The following is a 17,167-nucleotide window of genomic DNA, read 5'->3' as shown; positions in this document are numbered from 1 at the left end:
CCACTGGTATTTGAGTGTAACACTCCTCCCTTAAACCATGGTGGGAAAATCCAAAGGGCTCCTTTTATTCACATAGTAATCTACAGAGCACGGCCTTTCGCTTAGATGTTTTGTGCCTGATTCTGGCACAGCCCTAACATCACAGAAATCAGCAATGTGCAGAGCACTGTTAACTAATCCTGTTTGTTTGGGCTTTTTTAATGGATGTTAGTCTTCAGAAGGCATGCATGTCCCCTACGGAAACTCCTTCTGTCCCCCGTCCCAATTCCACGCCCAGCTGCTCCCTCATTCGCCAGGTAGAGCTTTTGCAGAGGGGTCCAGGCTAGGTATACAAGAGCAGGGGAAAGAGATGGGGGAGCCACACTCTGCCTAGCTGTCTTTGTCTTTCCTGCATGCTTACTCCTATTATGTCTACCACAGGTTGTCCAGGGGTTGGTTCCTCGCTGCACCAACCTGAGGATCATTGCACGTGTATTTCTCCGTACAAGTGTCAAGCATAAAAGCATGCAGATAACAAAAGCAAGAAGCCATTAGTGCTGGCAGGTTCCCACAACTTCAGCCTTTGCTGGATGTAATTTAAATTAACCTCACTGATATTAGAAGCAAAAGGCCGCAGCTCTATTTACATAAGACACCAAAGTAATAACAAACCATCATTAAAACACGAACAGAAGGCAGAAAATACTGCTCTGTAGTTCAACCACTGTTCTGAAGTCATTACCCAGGAAAACACACTCACTTGCCTGGGTTTTCTCTCCCACTCTAACGGGTGACTGATCATTCCTATCAGAGAGTCTATTGACTTATGGGAATTGCTTTATTCTGACTCCCATTTACAAAGTTACACCAAGGGTTGAATGTGGCCCTTTGTTTTTAACTGGTTTCTTCGCAGTTGTTTTTCCAGTAGCAAATCCCATGTGATGATTTCCAGCAACAACTAGAGATGGGCCAAGGAGGCAGTTTTCAGCTCTGGATCCAGGGTAGGTTTAGACTAGATTTTGGGATTCAATTTGGAGACTAAATCGATATTAGGTTCTGGATTTAATGGAACCGAAATCTTTCAAAGTATCCTCATAGGCTTTGGTCCCCAAATGCAAGACTTCCACCCTCTTGGGCCAGACGAGAGGCAGGTTCTCAACTCCTCTAGAAATCAGGCCCTGAGCATCTTACTCACTGGGACAACAAAAATGGAGGCACTCCAGATTAGCGGTGCTTCTGAACATTTAGGTGTGTAAACGTCTTTGGGGCTCTGTTTCCTTACCAGCAAAATGATAATAAGAGCACTTACTGGCAGGGGGTTGTGAGACTTAACTCATGAATGTGTGTGCATGGTGCTTTGAGATCCTCTGATGGATCAAAGCCAATGAGAGGATGGAGTGTGAAAATGCAATCCCTGCTCCTAACCACTGTCCTCTTCAATTGCTGGCAAATATGACCAACCAAATATGAAACAAGTGACCTAATATTCAACTACAGGGAATGTCTTAGGGGAAAGGAAACCTATTGTGCTTCCATGAGACACAGCATGAGGACTCTGAAAAATTAGATTGTGCCATAGAGTAAGTCCTCCAGGAAGCATAGAGATGCCACACTTCTTGTACACCCTTTATGCATCCATTTACTTTGCCTGTGAGGCACTGCACGCTGTGTAATAAAAGCAACAAAGTAGCCGAGGGCAGGGTTGGTCGCAGGCTGGGGCTGGAGAGTGGTAGTACACAGTGGTAGTACACAGTACAGCTACTTCTGTACACAGTTTCCTTCCTAACGAAGGGTTTCTCTTAAGACCTGTCTGCTTGTTAGTAAGATACCACTTGGACCAACCACAGTGAGGTCCTGGGGAGCAGGGCTGGGGCTATGATCAGATGTGTTGTAGGCAGCTGTTCATATCTACCAAGCAGATCTCTGCAGCACTGTACTTCATCCTTGGGCTTCCCTGAGTTTTCGCTCATCCTAACCAGCTGAAAGTTCAAGCTGCCTTCCCTCGACCAAGGGACATAATCATAAAATGAGGGTAGGGGAACTAAACACCCAACAAAGTGGGGCAAGGAAACTGCTTTGGACTTAACTATCTTGAGTAGCTTTGTATCATCTGCAAATTTTGCCACCTCACTGCTTGTACTCACGCTAAGGGCAAAAATCTGCTCTGAGAGCCACACGACAGATCTTGACTAATATTCTGTTCTCCCTATGGGTCAGCACTCCCATATATTTTCTATGAGAGTTTAAGCCTATAGAGAGGAACAGTGTTAGAGCTCATATCCACGGTGATAATCTGAGGTTAGAATTTTCCCCATAGATCCACCATTTACCTGAATTCATGAACTGGTCATTTTCAGATGTTCTGTTCTGTTCTTCCTGGGACAGCATCTCAGCACAGAGTTCTTCTTCCTTCCTCAGGACAATCAGCAAGTCACATACTGGTGGGGTAGCCTTGATCTGCAAATTTTGAAAAGAAGTTGAGCTGTTTGACTTTTTCTCTTGAAACATTTGCCACCCACAAAACTCTCCTTACACTAACGCTGTCTACGCAGCCTCATCATCTGATTCTGCATGACATTTCTTTAAAACAGAGCATATAAAAATAAACTTTTTATTTCATAGTATACAACCACTTTATGATTTACAGTGGGCCTGCTCCCCCATATTGACATCAATGCATTCAAGTTTTGGCCTATTATTACTCTAAATACTGTATGAGGAGCCCAGTTGTGTTCTGTTACACTGCAAAAACATCAGTGGGGTCTTGGATTATACTGGTGTAACTGAGTGCTGAGTTTGGCCCTACAGAATACTAGACCACAGAATTGTTGGGCATTCCCTAGGCCAGCCTTTCACTGGCAAAACTAGGCCAAATTCTATTGGTTGTACAAATACAATCCCATGAAAGTCAACACTGCTCATTCATTCAGAAATCTTGCTGCAAATCAGTGAGGCTGCAGGTAGTGACGTGAGCACATAAGTGCCACTGAGAGTTTTATGTAAAATTCATGGCAGTTTCTCTTTACTAATCCTGTAAATTGACTGAAATGTCAGTCAGCATTGAGAACCTTGAAGGAGAGGATAAGTACCTTGTGCAAAAGGATCCATAATAATTTCTAGTGCTGAGTCTGTTCCAAAGAACGGGAGTGAAATCCTGGCCCCCAAGTCTGTTCAAGTCAACAGTTAAACTCCCATTGACTTCAATGGAACCAAGATTTATTTTCTTCCTGAACAGAGTTTGTTCTTTTTAAAAGTGGATCATCTCTCATCCAATTGGTCTATTCTATTCAGTATTTCCTTCTTTTCCCCTACCCATTGTGCATCATAATACAGATTGAACCTCTCTAGTCCGGCACCTTTGCGGCACTCTGGAAGCCCTGGGAGGGAGGAGGAGGAGTTGGTAAGGACGGGGCTGCTGGCACATGAGAGGCGCGGGGGGAGGAGGGCAAAGGGGGGAGTTTGGTGCCAGTGGATGCTCCACACCCACTAATTTTTCCCCTTGGGTGCTCCAGGCCTGGAGCACCCACAGAGTCGGCGCCTATGCCGGACCACAGATGTTGCCGGACCAGAGAGTGCTGGATTAGAGAGATTCAACCTGCACAATGAAAGGTCACTCATTCATGTATGAGAAAAAGAACTTTTTGGAATCACACAAGCAGAGAATAGTCACATAAGAGAAAAATAACTATTCATGAAATCGGGGTTTATAAATCATTAGATCTATAACAAAAGCCTTCCAAAAAGAGGAATGCCTTGTTGGATTTAAACGTGTAAAGAAATCAAATTATAGTAACTATTTTCTGTTGTTAATTATAGATTGCATTCAATCATTTCTGAATTTTGTTAGGTGGCTTTTTTAATAAATGTATTTTTTATGGAAATCAATTACGTTATTAAAGAAGTTTAGTACATTTTCAGGACTTAGCAATACAACCCCAGCAGTCCTGATTAAGATATATTTGTGCAATAGTGTTTCAATTCAATGCAAAACATTAATTAAAAATAGGAAAATCACTAACAAAAACTGTTAAAGCAAGTGGTGAAAATGGCCTAGAATCCTCTAAAGTTGATATTAACTATTCTAGGAACGGGTCAGCAGATACAAAAAATAAATATTAATGACTAGGTTAATGATATTTTCAGAAACAGCATCACTTTTTTTCTTAAAACACCATACATCATCTCTGGGTATCATTTCCTTTAGGTCCCCAAAAAGTTATTTTAGAAATTTTAAAAAATATATATCTTTCTCTGAATTTATATTACACATTATTTTTCTATCCCTAGAATGTTTTTGTCTGCTTTTAACATATGTGTCTGTTTGGCAACTTATTAGGTATCTGGTTTGCCAGAGTAAGTATTCCCCAAACAGCATATGTTGTACATATACAATTTAATTTCTTAAAATGACTGGTTTTGGGGACCAAATCATGCTCATCTTACTCCCATGAGTTGTGTCATTGGCTTCAGTATCGGTAGCTGGATTTCACGTTCAACAGATAGTTAATGAAGAATTCAATTTCTGAGTTACAAACTTTGTTTCCAACTAAGAAGAGGTTCTATTGGGTCTGATCCTTCATTCTTTGATGTCAGTGGAACCGGGAGTATGCAAGGAATGAAGGATCTGGGCACATAGTGGGTCCAGTTCTGCAATGTGCTGAAAACCTCCTGCAATGTCCTGAGCATCCATTAATGCCGTGACCAGAGAACCATACAGTTATGGTTTCTAGTGTCTACAGTACACAAGTTCAAAGGAAACAGCCTGATGCTGCATTCCTTATACCCCATTGACTTTGAGCCCATCCAGTTTTCATTTCCTTGTACATTGCCTCTTTTCATGTTAGTGCAGCATGCAGCACACAAGCTTGTGTTTACTGAGGAAAATCAACATTTGATTCCAGAGTTTCTCAGTTGCTTTCCTATCTGCCTTGACTCAAATAACTCCTCCCTCCCTGAGCCTATGTTGTCCCTGTTTGAGGGTGGGGGCTGGGGTCCCAACATTTTCTAAAGGTTCTAAGTTTTAATTTACAAAAAAAAAATTTTTTTAGTTCTAGTTACGTAGAAAATGTTCCAAATATAAACAGCTCTAATAATTGGGTGTCCTGAATTTACAGAAATCTGCAATTCATGACATTTTCAATAACAATCAAGAATCCTTTTTCAGACATTTTTAAACTTGTGAAACTATCAGATCTATACATATTGAATGTAAATAGCAGCCATGGCCATATACAGCACATTGAATGTAAAACAAATCAGTATATTGTTGTGTTGTATGATAGTTGGGGGGTTTGGTTTCTGGGTTTGAGCGGGACTGAAAGAGAACAAAGGATTCTTGGACATGAGGCACAAAAGATGTAGGGAGATAGATGCGGGTGGTTGAAATCACAGAAGAAAGTGGGTGCTTTTGAAGTCCTCTGTAAAACAAAAATCTCAAGTACCCTTGGGCTAGAGCCTAAGAACCTGAAAACAAAAAGAAGAAGAAACTGGCACTACATGAAAAGGATGTTCCCTATTTTTATTGTGGAAGCTGATCGAAAAGCAAAAAGTCAGCAACCTGTATTCATCATGGAAACAGAATGCCTAGATCCAGCTTAATACAGTGGCTCTCCACTTTTCCAGACAACTGTACCCCTTTCAAGAGTCTGATTTGTCTTGCATACCCCAAGTTGCATCTCACTTAAAATCTACTTGCTTACAAAATCAGACATAAAAATACAAAAGTTTCACAGCACACTATTGCTGAAAAACTGCTTACTTTTTCATTTTTACCATATAATTATAAAATAAATCAATTGGAATATATTGCACTTACATTTCAGTGGATAGTATATAGAGCAGTATAAACAAGTCATTATCTGTATGAAATTTTAGTTTGTACTGACTTCACTAGTGCTTTTCCTGTAGCGTGTTGTAAAACTAGACACATATCTAAATAAGTTGATGTATCCCCTGGAAGACTTCTGCGTACCCCTGGTTGAGAACCACTGCCTTAATCCATTCTCCAGCAACCATGGGCCAAATTCCTGGCTGGTGTAAATAATCTGTTGCATTGACTCCAATAAAATTGTGCTCAGCTCATCTTCACTAGATGGAATAAAATTGTACTCATCTGCACCAGCTCATCTTCACTTACCCTGGGTGTATTCAAGTATTGATTTTATACTCGTTACAAAAAACTGGTGTAAGGTGACCAGTTTGCCATCATTTTGCTATTTTGCCAGGTTCAGCTATCCTTTGTAATTAGTTGATGGTGAGACACAGGGGTACTGGAGGGTGAATAACGGGGTAAAAACCCAATAACTTTAGGAATCTTATGCTAGGAAACCAAAATATATGTTGTTAAGCATGTCAGGATATTACATTCTTTCAGTCTGAAACAAGTGAGAAGTTAGTAATGCCGAACACATTTTTTTAAATGTACGTTTTAACCAGTTTCCCTTTAACCTTATGGCCCTGGTTCTCAGCTGATGCAGATCAGTATAGCTCCAGTGAAGTTCCTTGGCACTTTATAAACAGTTGCCTTGTAGATAATCACTTTTTCACCCACAGATCTTCAGGTTCTTTACAAAAGTGGGTAAGCATTATACGCCCCATTGAAAAATGGGGAAACTGAGGCACAGAACATCACCATGTCTTTCCAGGGTCACACAGTGAGTCAAGCAGTGGAGCCAGGAATAGAACCAGAACTCCTGTCACCCAGTCTGGTGTTCTCTCCATTAGACTATGCTGCCCCATGGAATGTGTGTATTTATGTCACGTGTGATTCCAGGAACTATAAAATAAGCAGCGGCAAATACTTACAATTAGAGTTGAAAACCAGAAAAGAATCACCAGGATGTGCCACATGGTCAGTTGCTGTCTGTTTCCTTCATCCCTATGCACGGGAGATCATCAGGCTATCATGCGCTCTCCACTGTAGCTTTCTCGGTCCCTTCAGTTTCTTTCACATAGTTCATTTTCCTTCTGGTCTCCTGGCTGGAATTAACTTTTATCATCCTGAGCCAATGCTCCTCTCCTGCTGCTGAACCCTAGACAGAATCAGCAATGACAGCAGCACCCCCAAACTTTCCTCCTGCTTTGCAGCAGGATCCTGTCCCAAGAATAACAAGCACCTCCGTTGAGCATGTTCCTCATACTGTCCTCTTCCCCTCTGTGCTATTATTCACTGTTATCGCTGCATGTCGGCGAGGAATGATCATTCCTCATGTTCCAATTGATAAGGGAACAAGCAGGGCTCCTGTGTGAGATGCAAGTTTCACAATGGCAGAGCTAATCTGTAAAGGGGAAATAGTAATTACCATAGGGCTTGGAGATGCACACAGCCCAGGAATAAGTGCCCTGCTGGGAAACAGGGCTGGCAGAATGTGATTCAGGCTGCCTGAGCCTTCTCCGCTGGGAACATGTGTTTCCAGAGAGCGTGCAGATGGGACAAGTGCAAGGAGAAATCAGTAGAGTGAAAGAGTTTCTATAGAGGAACTGTCACTTACCAAGCAGATGGGGTTGCAGGCAGCAAAGCACATTAAAGGAGATCTAAAGGCAGGGACAAGCTTCAGGGGTGAGAGTGGAATATGATCTGCTATTCACACCCCCTAAAGGAAGGAATCTAAATATTCCCCAGACTCCACCCTCAGCCACTGGAGCTCATAAAACCTCCAAGGGAACAGTTGTTCTTTTTTTTTTCTTTTTTTTTTTTTACTGCACTACAGATTTCAGGTCGCCATCACTTTCACCCACCTGCTGTACCTCTTGGTGAAATGTAAGTTTGTCCACCCCCTCGTGCTCCTTGTAGCGATTCCAGTGCTCCCAGCATCCTGTTCATGGCAGCCGAGCACTTTTCATTTTAATGGGGATGGCTGCCAAAGTCAACCATTTCAAGAGGACAAGCTCTTACATGGGTTGTGGGCTACAGGCCCAGGATTGCCAAACCCACGTGCTCAGAAATCTCCAGCTGCCGAGTTTATTCGAAGTTGTGAGTAAATTCAATCGAGCAATGACACATCCAACAAACCACACACGTGCAAACACTAATGGCAGCCTCAAATAAAGCAGAAATCTGTCAGTGCAATGAAACACCAGGATGCCCAGTTGTGGCAAGAACTGTCTTGAAGCACTCTGCCCAATCCACCCTTTCCCGTGGCACCAGGGCCCCCAGCTATATTGAAAAGAAAGGGCCATATGGGACTGAGCAGTCAAATAGGCCAGATCCAGATCAATATAGGAGCTGAGAATATGGCCCATTATTAGTGTAGTCCATGAAATAAAAAGCTGCATTCGTTTCTATCTGTGATGCTCCAGATATAGTATGGTGTTAAATGAATTTTGCATTATGGCTCTATAAGCAAACTAAACAAAGTGCACATTTTGAACTGTATTACTCAGATTTTTAGACTCTTTACACATCAAGCTCCAACTAACTTCAATTATAAGTGCTTGCTAATAACACCTTTCAGTTTTTCCAATACTTCTGTTAAAATTTCTCTGATTCGCCTCCTTCCCATGATTTGTAATCCTCATCAGATTTAAGTCCTGGATTAATTTGTCTCCATTATGATTTGACACCCATGCAATACATCTTTTTAACCTGATGTTTGGAATATGGATTTAAAGAATCACAGGTTGGAGTCACTAATATAAACCTTGATCTGTCAAACCCTTACTTATAATACCACTGAAGTCTGTGTGGTTGGTTACATGGTGAAAGGGTCTGTAGACTCAGGCCAATAGTTTGTGTAAAGTGATCAGATACTAGAGTGATGCACACAGCATAAATACCTCCATAGATAGTTTTACACTCAATTTTTAAGTGGACTTTTTTGTTTTAATCCATTAGGACTTTCTTTAACTTGGCCCTGTCAGTAAATTTCATCATTCTGGTTGTTGATCCTCTCATTCAGCCTAATTTATTCACTGAGTGTCATCCTCCCCAGAATAATTTACACAGCACTTTTCCAAATGCACATTTAGTTCAGATCCAGGGTTCTTGTACAGATAGAGAGGGAGATGCAGATGGAACCTGGTTATGGTTTGTACCCCAAGGTACATCTACACTCCAATAAAAGACCTGCAGCATAGCCTCGGGTCAGCTGACTCAGATTCATGGGGCTTGGGCTGTAGGGCTATAAAATTGCAGTGTAGATATTTGGGCTTGGCCTGAAGCCTGGGGTCTGAGATCCTCCCACCTTGTGGGGTCTCGGAGCCCAGGCTCCACCCCGAGCCTGAATGTCTACATTGCAATTTTATAGCCTTGCAGCCTGAGGCCTGCAAGCCCGAGTCAGCTGACCCAGGCCAGTCGCTGGTCTTTCACTGCAGTGTAGACAAACCCAAATATGACTTTGCAGATAGACAGATCAATAGATAGATAGAGTTATATATGCATGATGTCTTTGAGAGAGAGCATGGGACTAAACCATTATAATACTCTATTTGCTATGATGTGTTCTCTTTTCCTAATCTGCTTCTAAAAATTTCCTGAAGTGTTTTTCCCAGGTAAATGAAGACAGCACTGTACGTAAGAACGGCCATACTGGGTCAGACCAAAGGTCCATCCAGCCCAGTATCCTGTCTTCTGACAGTGGCCAATGCCAGGTGCCCCAGAGGGAATTAACAGAACAGGTAATCATCAAGTGATCCATCCCGTCGCCTATTCCCAGCTTCTGGCAAACAGAGGCTAGTGACACCATCCCTGCCTGTCCTGGCTAATAGCCTCTGATGGACCTATCCTCCATGAATTTATCTAGTTCTTTTTTTTTGAACTGTACAAATCTCCTGTGTGCCTAAACAAATTCAGTTTGAGGCCTTTGGGATTAAACGCTGGAACTGAGGATGGTATTTTCAAGCCAAAAATAGTGCCACAGAGAGTAAAGATTTCTGAAGGCCACACCTCTTCTCCTTCTTGTAGTTCCATCTCTCTCTCCAACAATCATTCTGCAAGATCAAAGAACTTCAACCAGCACTGCAGTGAGGGTAAGATGGACAGAAGTCCATCCTCTCTGTTTGAAAGGCTGTGTATCTGGGGAATGTGAGTGGGGAATCTGGAAAAGCAGGAGGCAACAACTCTACCCTGTACTGCCCTGATATTTGATGTGATCAAATATCTGCTAAAGTCAGATGATTCTGTGTCTAGACCCGAGACAAAGTCATTGGTATCTGGGAGAGGAAACTTTGCTATTGAATAAAGTCTAAAAATTGAAGTTTGGAAGAAATTTTGGCTGTCTTAGGTGCTTATATGGGCCCCTTTAATGTAATATCTGAACACCTTACAGTCTTTCCCCGGGAGGTAAGGAAGTGCTATTGTCCCTATTTTGCAGATAAGGAACAGAGACACAGGGAGACTAAGTGGCTTGCCCAAGGTCACACAGGAAGGTTGCGGTAGAGCAGGTATTTGAACCCAGGTGATCCAAGTCCTAGGATAGTGCCCTAGACCCTACTTAGACCATCCTTTCTCTTCCACATAGTCTTCTAACCAAAAGAGGAATGTCACCTATACTAATTACAGTGGTTTGATTGCCTCTCCTGACGATCATGTAATATCAATTTATGACAGATCATTCAACCAGAAGAGCTCCCAAACTCACACAGTTTTCTTCTACCAATAGTATGCTGCTTCAAATTGATCTGTTTATTAAAAATCAATATCTATGTTTCTGTGAGCTTTTGAAAAAGAACTGTATCACTGTCTGTACAGCTGTTACCCGTACGAGTGTGCCCATGCATTTCAATCATAAAAATCTCTTCAGAGAAAAACATCTTGGGCAAAGTTTTGAACTAATTGTTATCAATGTTTTTTTTTTTTCTGTTTCATGCAGAACAATGTAATGTGCTGATTAGTACAGAATGTATGTGTATCACTGCCCTCCCTGGGATAGAATTAGAACTTCTCAGTTATGTCTCATAGGCCACATACAAAAACCAGCTAATTGAGATTCTCTTCAGTTTACATGAAAATGGTGACAACCATGAAGCTCTAGGAACTATGCATTTGTTTCAGTAAGGACAAGATAAAAGTAAGAAGGATAAATGTCATGCAGAATTTTTCCACTAACGCTGCAGAAAGTGCGCCTATGTAAATGTAAGGCATATGGGTGTACTCCATTTTTAATTACTTGCAATTATATTTTATTAAATAGTAGGAATGAAGATATTGAGAGCTGACTTTTATGAGTTATTTTTTAAAAATGGTTTAATGCCTCTTGATCACATGTGTTTTGAGTTGAGAGTTACACTGCTATCTTCCATTTCTTTGGTTGCATTGTATTTAATAGAACAGAATTATTTTATTGCTGGAGTATAAAGAAATTTTAAAAGGGGCTTAGAAGCAATCACTTCCTCCAAATAAGGTGTCTACAAGACATTGTGCAAACAATGGCATGGACAGTAATATGATTTGTTCCAGATGTGTGCTCACTGCCAGGAAAAACATATACCAAATGAGAAAACAAGTGAAACTGCCATAAAATGCTTTATTAACAATGATGTTTTAGAGATCACAGAAATGGAGAAAGTAAACTAATATAGTCTTGTGTTCAACCTGCAAATCCCTTGTGCATGGCACTTCCACTGACTTCAAAGCAAGGGCCAGGTTTGAAGCCCCCCTACTAACCGTACCTTATCTTCAGCGACAGAGGAGTAGGTTATCAGGATAGATAGGTCACTTAGAAGTTTAAAGCCATGTTTCTCAACTTTTTAGGTTGGCAACTCCTTATTTATGGTAAAAAAAATTGCAACCCGTTTTTTATAAAAGCAGAAGTAAAAAATGTATCAATGATAAGCCGAGATAATTTGTGTTTGTGTTTTGAGAGATTGACAGAAAATACTTGACCTTGAAGAGTAAGGGTGGACTACGAACAGGCGAGAGAGATTTTCTTTACTTTCCATTGTAATCAAATTTTGAGTGCGCCACGATCCCCCCTCCTCCAGGGGCCATGGTTGAGAAACGCTGGTTTATAGGGATAGTCTAAGACCATGAAGACCCAAAATGTAGATTATGTACCAAAAAACAAAAAAGCCCTTTCCTAGGTTTTATCAAGGAAAATATTTATTTATTTATTTACACTTTCAATAAAAACTGTTTTAAAAAAAAATCCCCTGCAAGCATTTGCAGCCCAAATATTGCAGCACCCTGCTACTGTAGGAGAATCTGATATTGGTATTGATTGGAGACTAACTAGCAACAAAAGTGAAATTTCCTTTATCTGGGCTGATTGAAGTTCAAATAGGGGTTGACAGCAACTGTTACACAGCATCTAGCAAAACGGGGCGCTGATCCTGGATGAGTCCTTTGGGTCCTTCTGGTATCCAAATAATAAATAGTCAAATAGTATAAACAATGAAAAACATTTGGGCCTGATCCTGGAAGCTCTTACTAGCACAAGACATTCCACTGAATCAAACTGATCCCTGTGCAGAAGCACAGTGCCCATGCACTACTTAAGCCCTCAAAACAGAGTGTAGGTAGCACTTAAGTAGTATGGATGCTTTGAGTTTACCTCTGCAGAGAAATCAATTTCTCCCATTGCAAATAGCCTAATTAAAATCAACGAAATTACTAACCTCAATAAGGGCTTGCAGGATCAGGCCCTTTCTTTGTGTCTAGAATGAGATAAATAGGCAGCACAAAACCACACATGTAATTTGTCAAGCAATAGAGGTACAAAATGTTTCACCTTTAATTTTTTTTAGTTGTTAACATAAAAAATTGACAGTATTCATTGATTTTGTTATCTGAAGTTATTACCATTAGAGAATAAACTTTCATAAAATGAAATTATATCTGCAAGAATCAAGTGTCTCCAAACTGGATTTCATTAATATTATAACCCTTACCAAATTAATATCAGTAGCACTCTTTGGTTTTCTTTATAGGAATTTTTAAAAGATCATTCCATCCCCTAAATGTAAGCATTCATGGTTGCAACTAAAATGTTTTGCTTTTATGACAAACTGCAGTAACTGTCAGGTGACCTTTTATAGCAGTGAACTACGTGTAAGTACTCAGAGTGGACTAACAGGATTTAATTGGAATAGGTATAATCTTTGTATGTATTCAGTTCAAAGCTGTTTGGTTGTCCTTTGCATGTCATGTTATTAAAAAGGTGAGCAATTATATGGAATAATAATAATTAACAATTGCAATTATGAAGATCTCTTTGCCAAAGAATGTACATTATAATACAATAAAAACACAGAGCCCTGTCTTGCAATCCCTATGCACCTGATTTTTGCAAAAGTGAGGAGTAAGGATTACTCACGGGAGTAAAAACTAAAGGGTGAAGCCCATAATTAAAACCCACCCTTTTGCAATCCAAAAAGATTAAGACACTTGCAAACTGTCTTTAAGGATTTCATTTCAAATGCCTTACGGGGTACTGACAAGTTCAAAGTGACAGGGATGAACAAATACATTGCTTTGCTGTTGTTCCAGTGACAGCTTAGAGAAGTACAAGTATTCCCCACACTCACCAGGATGCAACCACTGATACTTCATCCTCTAGACCAGTGGTTTTCAATCTGTGGTCCTCAGCTCCCTGAGAGTCCACAGACTATGTCTAAGGGGTCTGCAAAAAGTTGTTGTTACCATAGAACAGTGGTTCTCAAACAGGGGTATGCGGACCCTTGGGGTATGTAGAGGTCTTCCAGGGGGTACATCAACTCATCTAGACATTTGCCTACTTTTACAACAGGCTACATAAAAAGCATTAGGAAAGTCAGTACAGACTAAAATTTCATACAGACAATGACTTTTATAGTGCTCTATCTACTATACACTGAAATGTAAGTACAATGTATTCCAGTTGATTTATTTTATAATGATATGGCAAAAATGAGACAGTAAGCATTTCTCAGTAATAGTGTGCCGTGACACTCTTGTATTTTTATGTCTGATTTTGTAAGCAAATAGTTTTTAGGTGAGGTGCAACTCGGAGGTACGCAAGACAAATCAAACTCCTGAAAAGGGTACAGTAGTCTGGAAAGATTGAGAGTCACTGCCATAGAAGAGTGATTTTCAATCTGGGGTTCCGCGGACTACGTCTAAGATTTCCAAAGGTGGCCGCACCTCCGTTCCAAAGTGTTTAGGGGTGTCTGCAAATGAAAAAAAGGTTGAAAACCACTGCCCTAGGCTCTAGGGCCCAGCTTCTCTGCTCTACACATTCCCAGCCTACCCCTTTCTAGCTAAGTGGTACAGCCTAAGATTAAGATAACTTCCCCCCAAACCCTTTCACAAACCACTGAAATGAGATTTGGAGGCTAAACATGTAAAAATTAGGCAGGCAAAATCCTTAGAAGGGGTGGGGAAAAATTCTGGTGTTTTTCCTTAATTTCTGCCCCCCAAACTTTGCCACTTCTCCCCCTGTGCCAGGGCTGAACATGGTACAGCCCGCTGCAGGCTTTGTCTGGGAGCTGAGTTGATGTTAGCCTAGCAACCAGGGGAGAGGAGCTGGGCTGGGGAGATGCTGCTGGCCCTGCTGTGCACAGGGAGGGGAAGGTTGCTAGGCTGGGCTGCCCCGCTCCCCCTCCCTGCCCACCGCCCTCTCTCACTCGTGGCTGTGGGCAAGGCTCTTGGATGTGGCCTGCACGCGAGGTAGGTGCAGAACTTGGGTGCAGGTGAGTGGCTGGCAGCTCTTGTGGGTGCCCAGGGCCATGGTGCAGCAGAGTACAAAGCCCCCCGCAGCACCTCAGTGCAAACAGACCCGCTGCCCTACATCTCATGATCTTCTCTGCCCGCTTGAAGGGAGGCTCTCTGGGGGAGGCAGGGACTTTTGCCACGTGCGTGTGTTTCAGTGAGACATTTAGGGGCACCGTTTTAACAATGGAGAAGTTGCAAGCGGGTCTATTTGCAGGTACCAGTCAGGTGATTGTGTATCTGGCAGTCCATGTAAATGCACACTAGCCCAATTTATGTGCAAAAACCTGAGAGTATGTATGCCAGTCAGGTAACTAAGCACCTGCGGCCTAGATCTTCAAAGGTATTTAGGTGCCTAATTCCCATTGATTTTAATCCTAGTAACTGTGGTCCTGAGCTTGCAAACAGCTCCCCGCAGGTGGTCTCTGCCTGCACAGAGCTCATTGCAGGATCAAGGCTATGATTTCCAAATACAATTGTGTGGGTTTTGTGCATGCCAAGGATATGTGTCCTTCTGGGCACAATTATATTGAAACTTTGGCTCTTATAATCCAACGCTGAATTATTTTAAATCTCCTCCATTCAGATTCTCACCTGGTGTGAGACACAGCCCAATGGTAATAATAAAGGCAGTCAGTCTCAAGACAGTGTGATTTAACTTTTTTTTTTATAGTGAATAAAATAATGAAGCTTTTAGCTTCATAAAATAAAACATGAAGATTTATTTAAAGTAATTGAAAAAATATGCAAAACACTCTTGTTATAATAGGACGCCTGTGACACTAAGGAATCAAGAGACCTGGGAGTTAAATCAGCAGCAACCTCTTTACCATATGAGTGGAATTTTCAAAAGTGCTTCATTGACTTTGGAGCACAAGTCCCATTGCTCCTCACTCACTTAGGTGCTTTTGAAAATCCCATGCTTGTGCAACTGCATTTAATTGTATTCTTATTTATTACTAGTTAAGTGTGCTCGGTGCTCTACAAGACACAAAAGGATCTAATGGCTCAAATATTAATAGATGTAAATTGAAATCCTCACTTATTTAAGTCAAAGTGAGTTTTGCCATTGACTTCAATGTGGCCAGGATTTCACCCATAATGTTTGTTACACAGAGTAGTCTAAATTGACAGTCCTTCCCAGGAGTTGTAGGATCAGGGTCTTAAAGGCATAGTGGGAGGGAATAATATGGAGAGTTTGTAATGGAGATGGGTGGTGGTGTTTGCTGCTGTTGTCAGTTACTGATATGAACATATATGAAAGAATACTTTCCTAATGTCATTCCATCATCTGCTTTTCACACCTTTTACACCTAATGAGGGACAGTAGCAAAGAGGATGATGATGATGATTTCATAGTTAAAATTTTAAAGTATAAAGTTAAGTAACACAAATGGAGAGAAAGTAGCCTGCTATTTATAATTGTTTTAGTGTGTTGTTGTGTACATTTTGTTGGGACCAGTATAAAATTACCTTTGCCCTGCACAATATTGATGTTTTCTCACCCTGATTTGTGTAAAGTATTGAATCCAGAAAAGCTAACCTGTAAAGCCAAAGCATGCTCATTTTTTAATAAACATTATGCAGGGACAGAAATCAACACGGTAGCTCACGAAAGCTTATGCTCAAATAAATTTGTTAGTCTCTAAGGTGCCACAAGTCCTCCTTTTCTTTTTGCGAATACAGACTAACACAGCTGCTACTCTGAAATGGCATTTTAGGCACTTTGGGGCAGGGTGTGTGCTTTTTTCCCTAAGAGCATATAGCCTAAAGGAGGCTAGACAAACAGAGAGCAGGACAAAGGACAACAAAACGAAGTATTAGGGATCTGTGAGTCTGTGTTCCTCAGATCAGCAGATCCAAGCAACCTGTGTGGAGGGTCTTTTCTATAATGCTCCTCTCTGGAGCTCTTCCCCAACCATTGTAGTGGTAGCCAGTAGCTGTAGGCCAGTAGGCTCTATAAGACTATAAGAATTATAAAGCATGTGTAATGCTGTACTCCTGAAAGGGTTGTCCGCAGTGGGAATTGATGTGGGACCTCTGGATCTTAAAGCCTGGGCTTCTACTATCTGAGTTAAAAGACCCAACTCTGTTAGCTAAGTCTGTACCAGGCTCATCAACCTCTGTATGTGGCCCAGCTATTACTAGAGGGGGACACAGCCACACATTGAGTAGGGGTTGGTTTCACATGCAGAAGTTAATGTTGCATCAAGCATGTGATTGTTTTTAATCCGGAGTTTTATGCATCCTACTTAATGTGGCCCCACCCAGTTTCTCTGGCCACACCCATTCTCCTTGGTTGGAATAACATTTGTGGAGAAGAGAAAAGCGGGGGCTACTTGAGGGAGGGAAGTATCTGGCATAGCAGCTTTTCCCCTCCATGCTTGTGCCAAAGCTTTGTTCCCCTCTCCTCCAGGCATCAGGTGTGGGAGATGGGGGAGCAAACATAACAAACTATGTTATATTTGTGAGCAAACTGCCATGTGGATTATGTTTGGTTTCCTTATTGCACAATGTTTTGGGCATTTCTGTAGATAAGTTTCTGTTCTGATAACTGTGCTTACT

At 41.4% G+C, this 17,167-nt stretch overlaps 2 protein-coding genes across 2 annotated transcripts in view; one reads left to right on the top strand and one right to left on the bottom strand.

Moving 5' to 3' along the window:
• SCTR (secretin receptor) overlaps positions 1-6,828 on the bottom strand; it is a 28,600-nt gene extending 21,772 nt beyond the window's left edge. Inside the window, exons 1-2 of the mRNA XM_073304707.1 lie at positions 6,784-6,828; positions 2,310-2,436 (exon numbers count right to left, since the gene is read on the bottom strand). Coding sequence (XP_073160808.1) covers positions 2,310-2,436; positions 6,784-6,828 — 172 coding nt within the window. The remainder of the gene's footprint in view (positions 1-2,309; positions 2,437-6,783) is intronic.
• A 7,580-nt stretch (positions 6,829-14,408) lies between these two features.
• CFAP221 (cilia and flagella associated protein 221) overlaps positions 14,409-17,167 on the top strand; it is a 37,571-nt gene continuing 34,812 nt past the window's right edge. The window contains exon 1 of the mRNA XM_073304706.1: positions 14,409-14,560. The gene's annotated coding sequence lies outside the window, so the exon portion shown is untranslated. The remainder of the gene's footprint in view (positions 14,561-17,167) is intronic.

This window comes from Lepidochelys kempii, chromosome 11 (assembly GCF_965140265.1).
Source record: "Lepidochelys kempii isolate rLepKem1 chromosome 11, rLepKem1.hap2, whole genome shotgun sequence".
In the NCBI taxonomy this organism is placed as follows: domain Eukaryota; kingdom Metazoa; phylum Chordata; order Testudines; family Cheloniidae; genus Lepidochelys; species Lepidochelys kempii.
The sequence above is the reverse complement of the archived record's forward strand: the minus strand, read 5'-3'. Positions and strand labels throughout refer to the sequence as shown.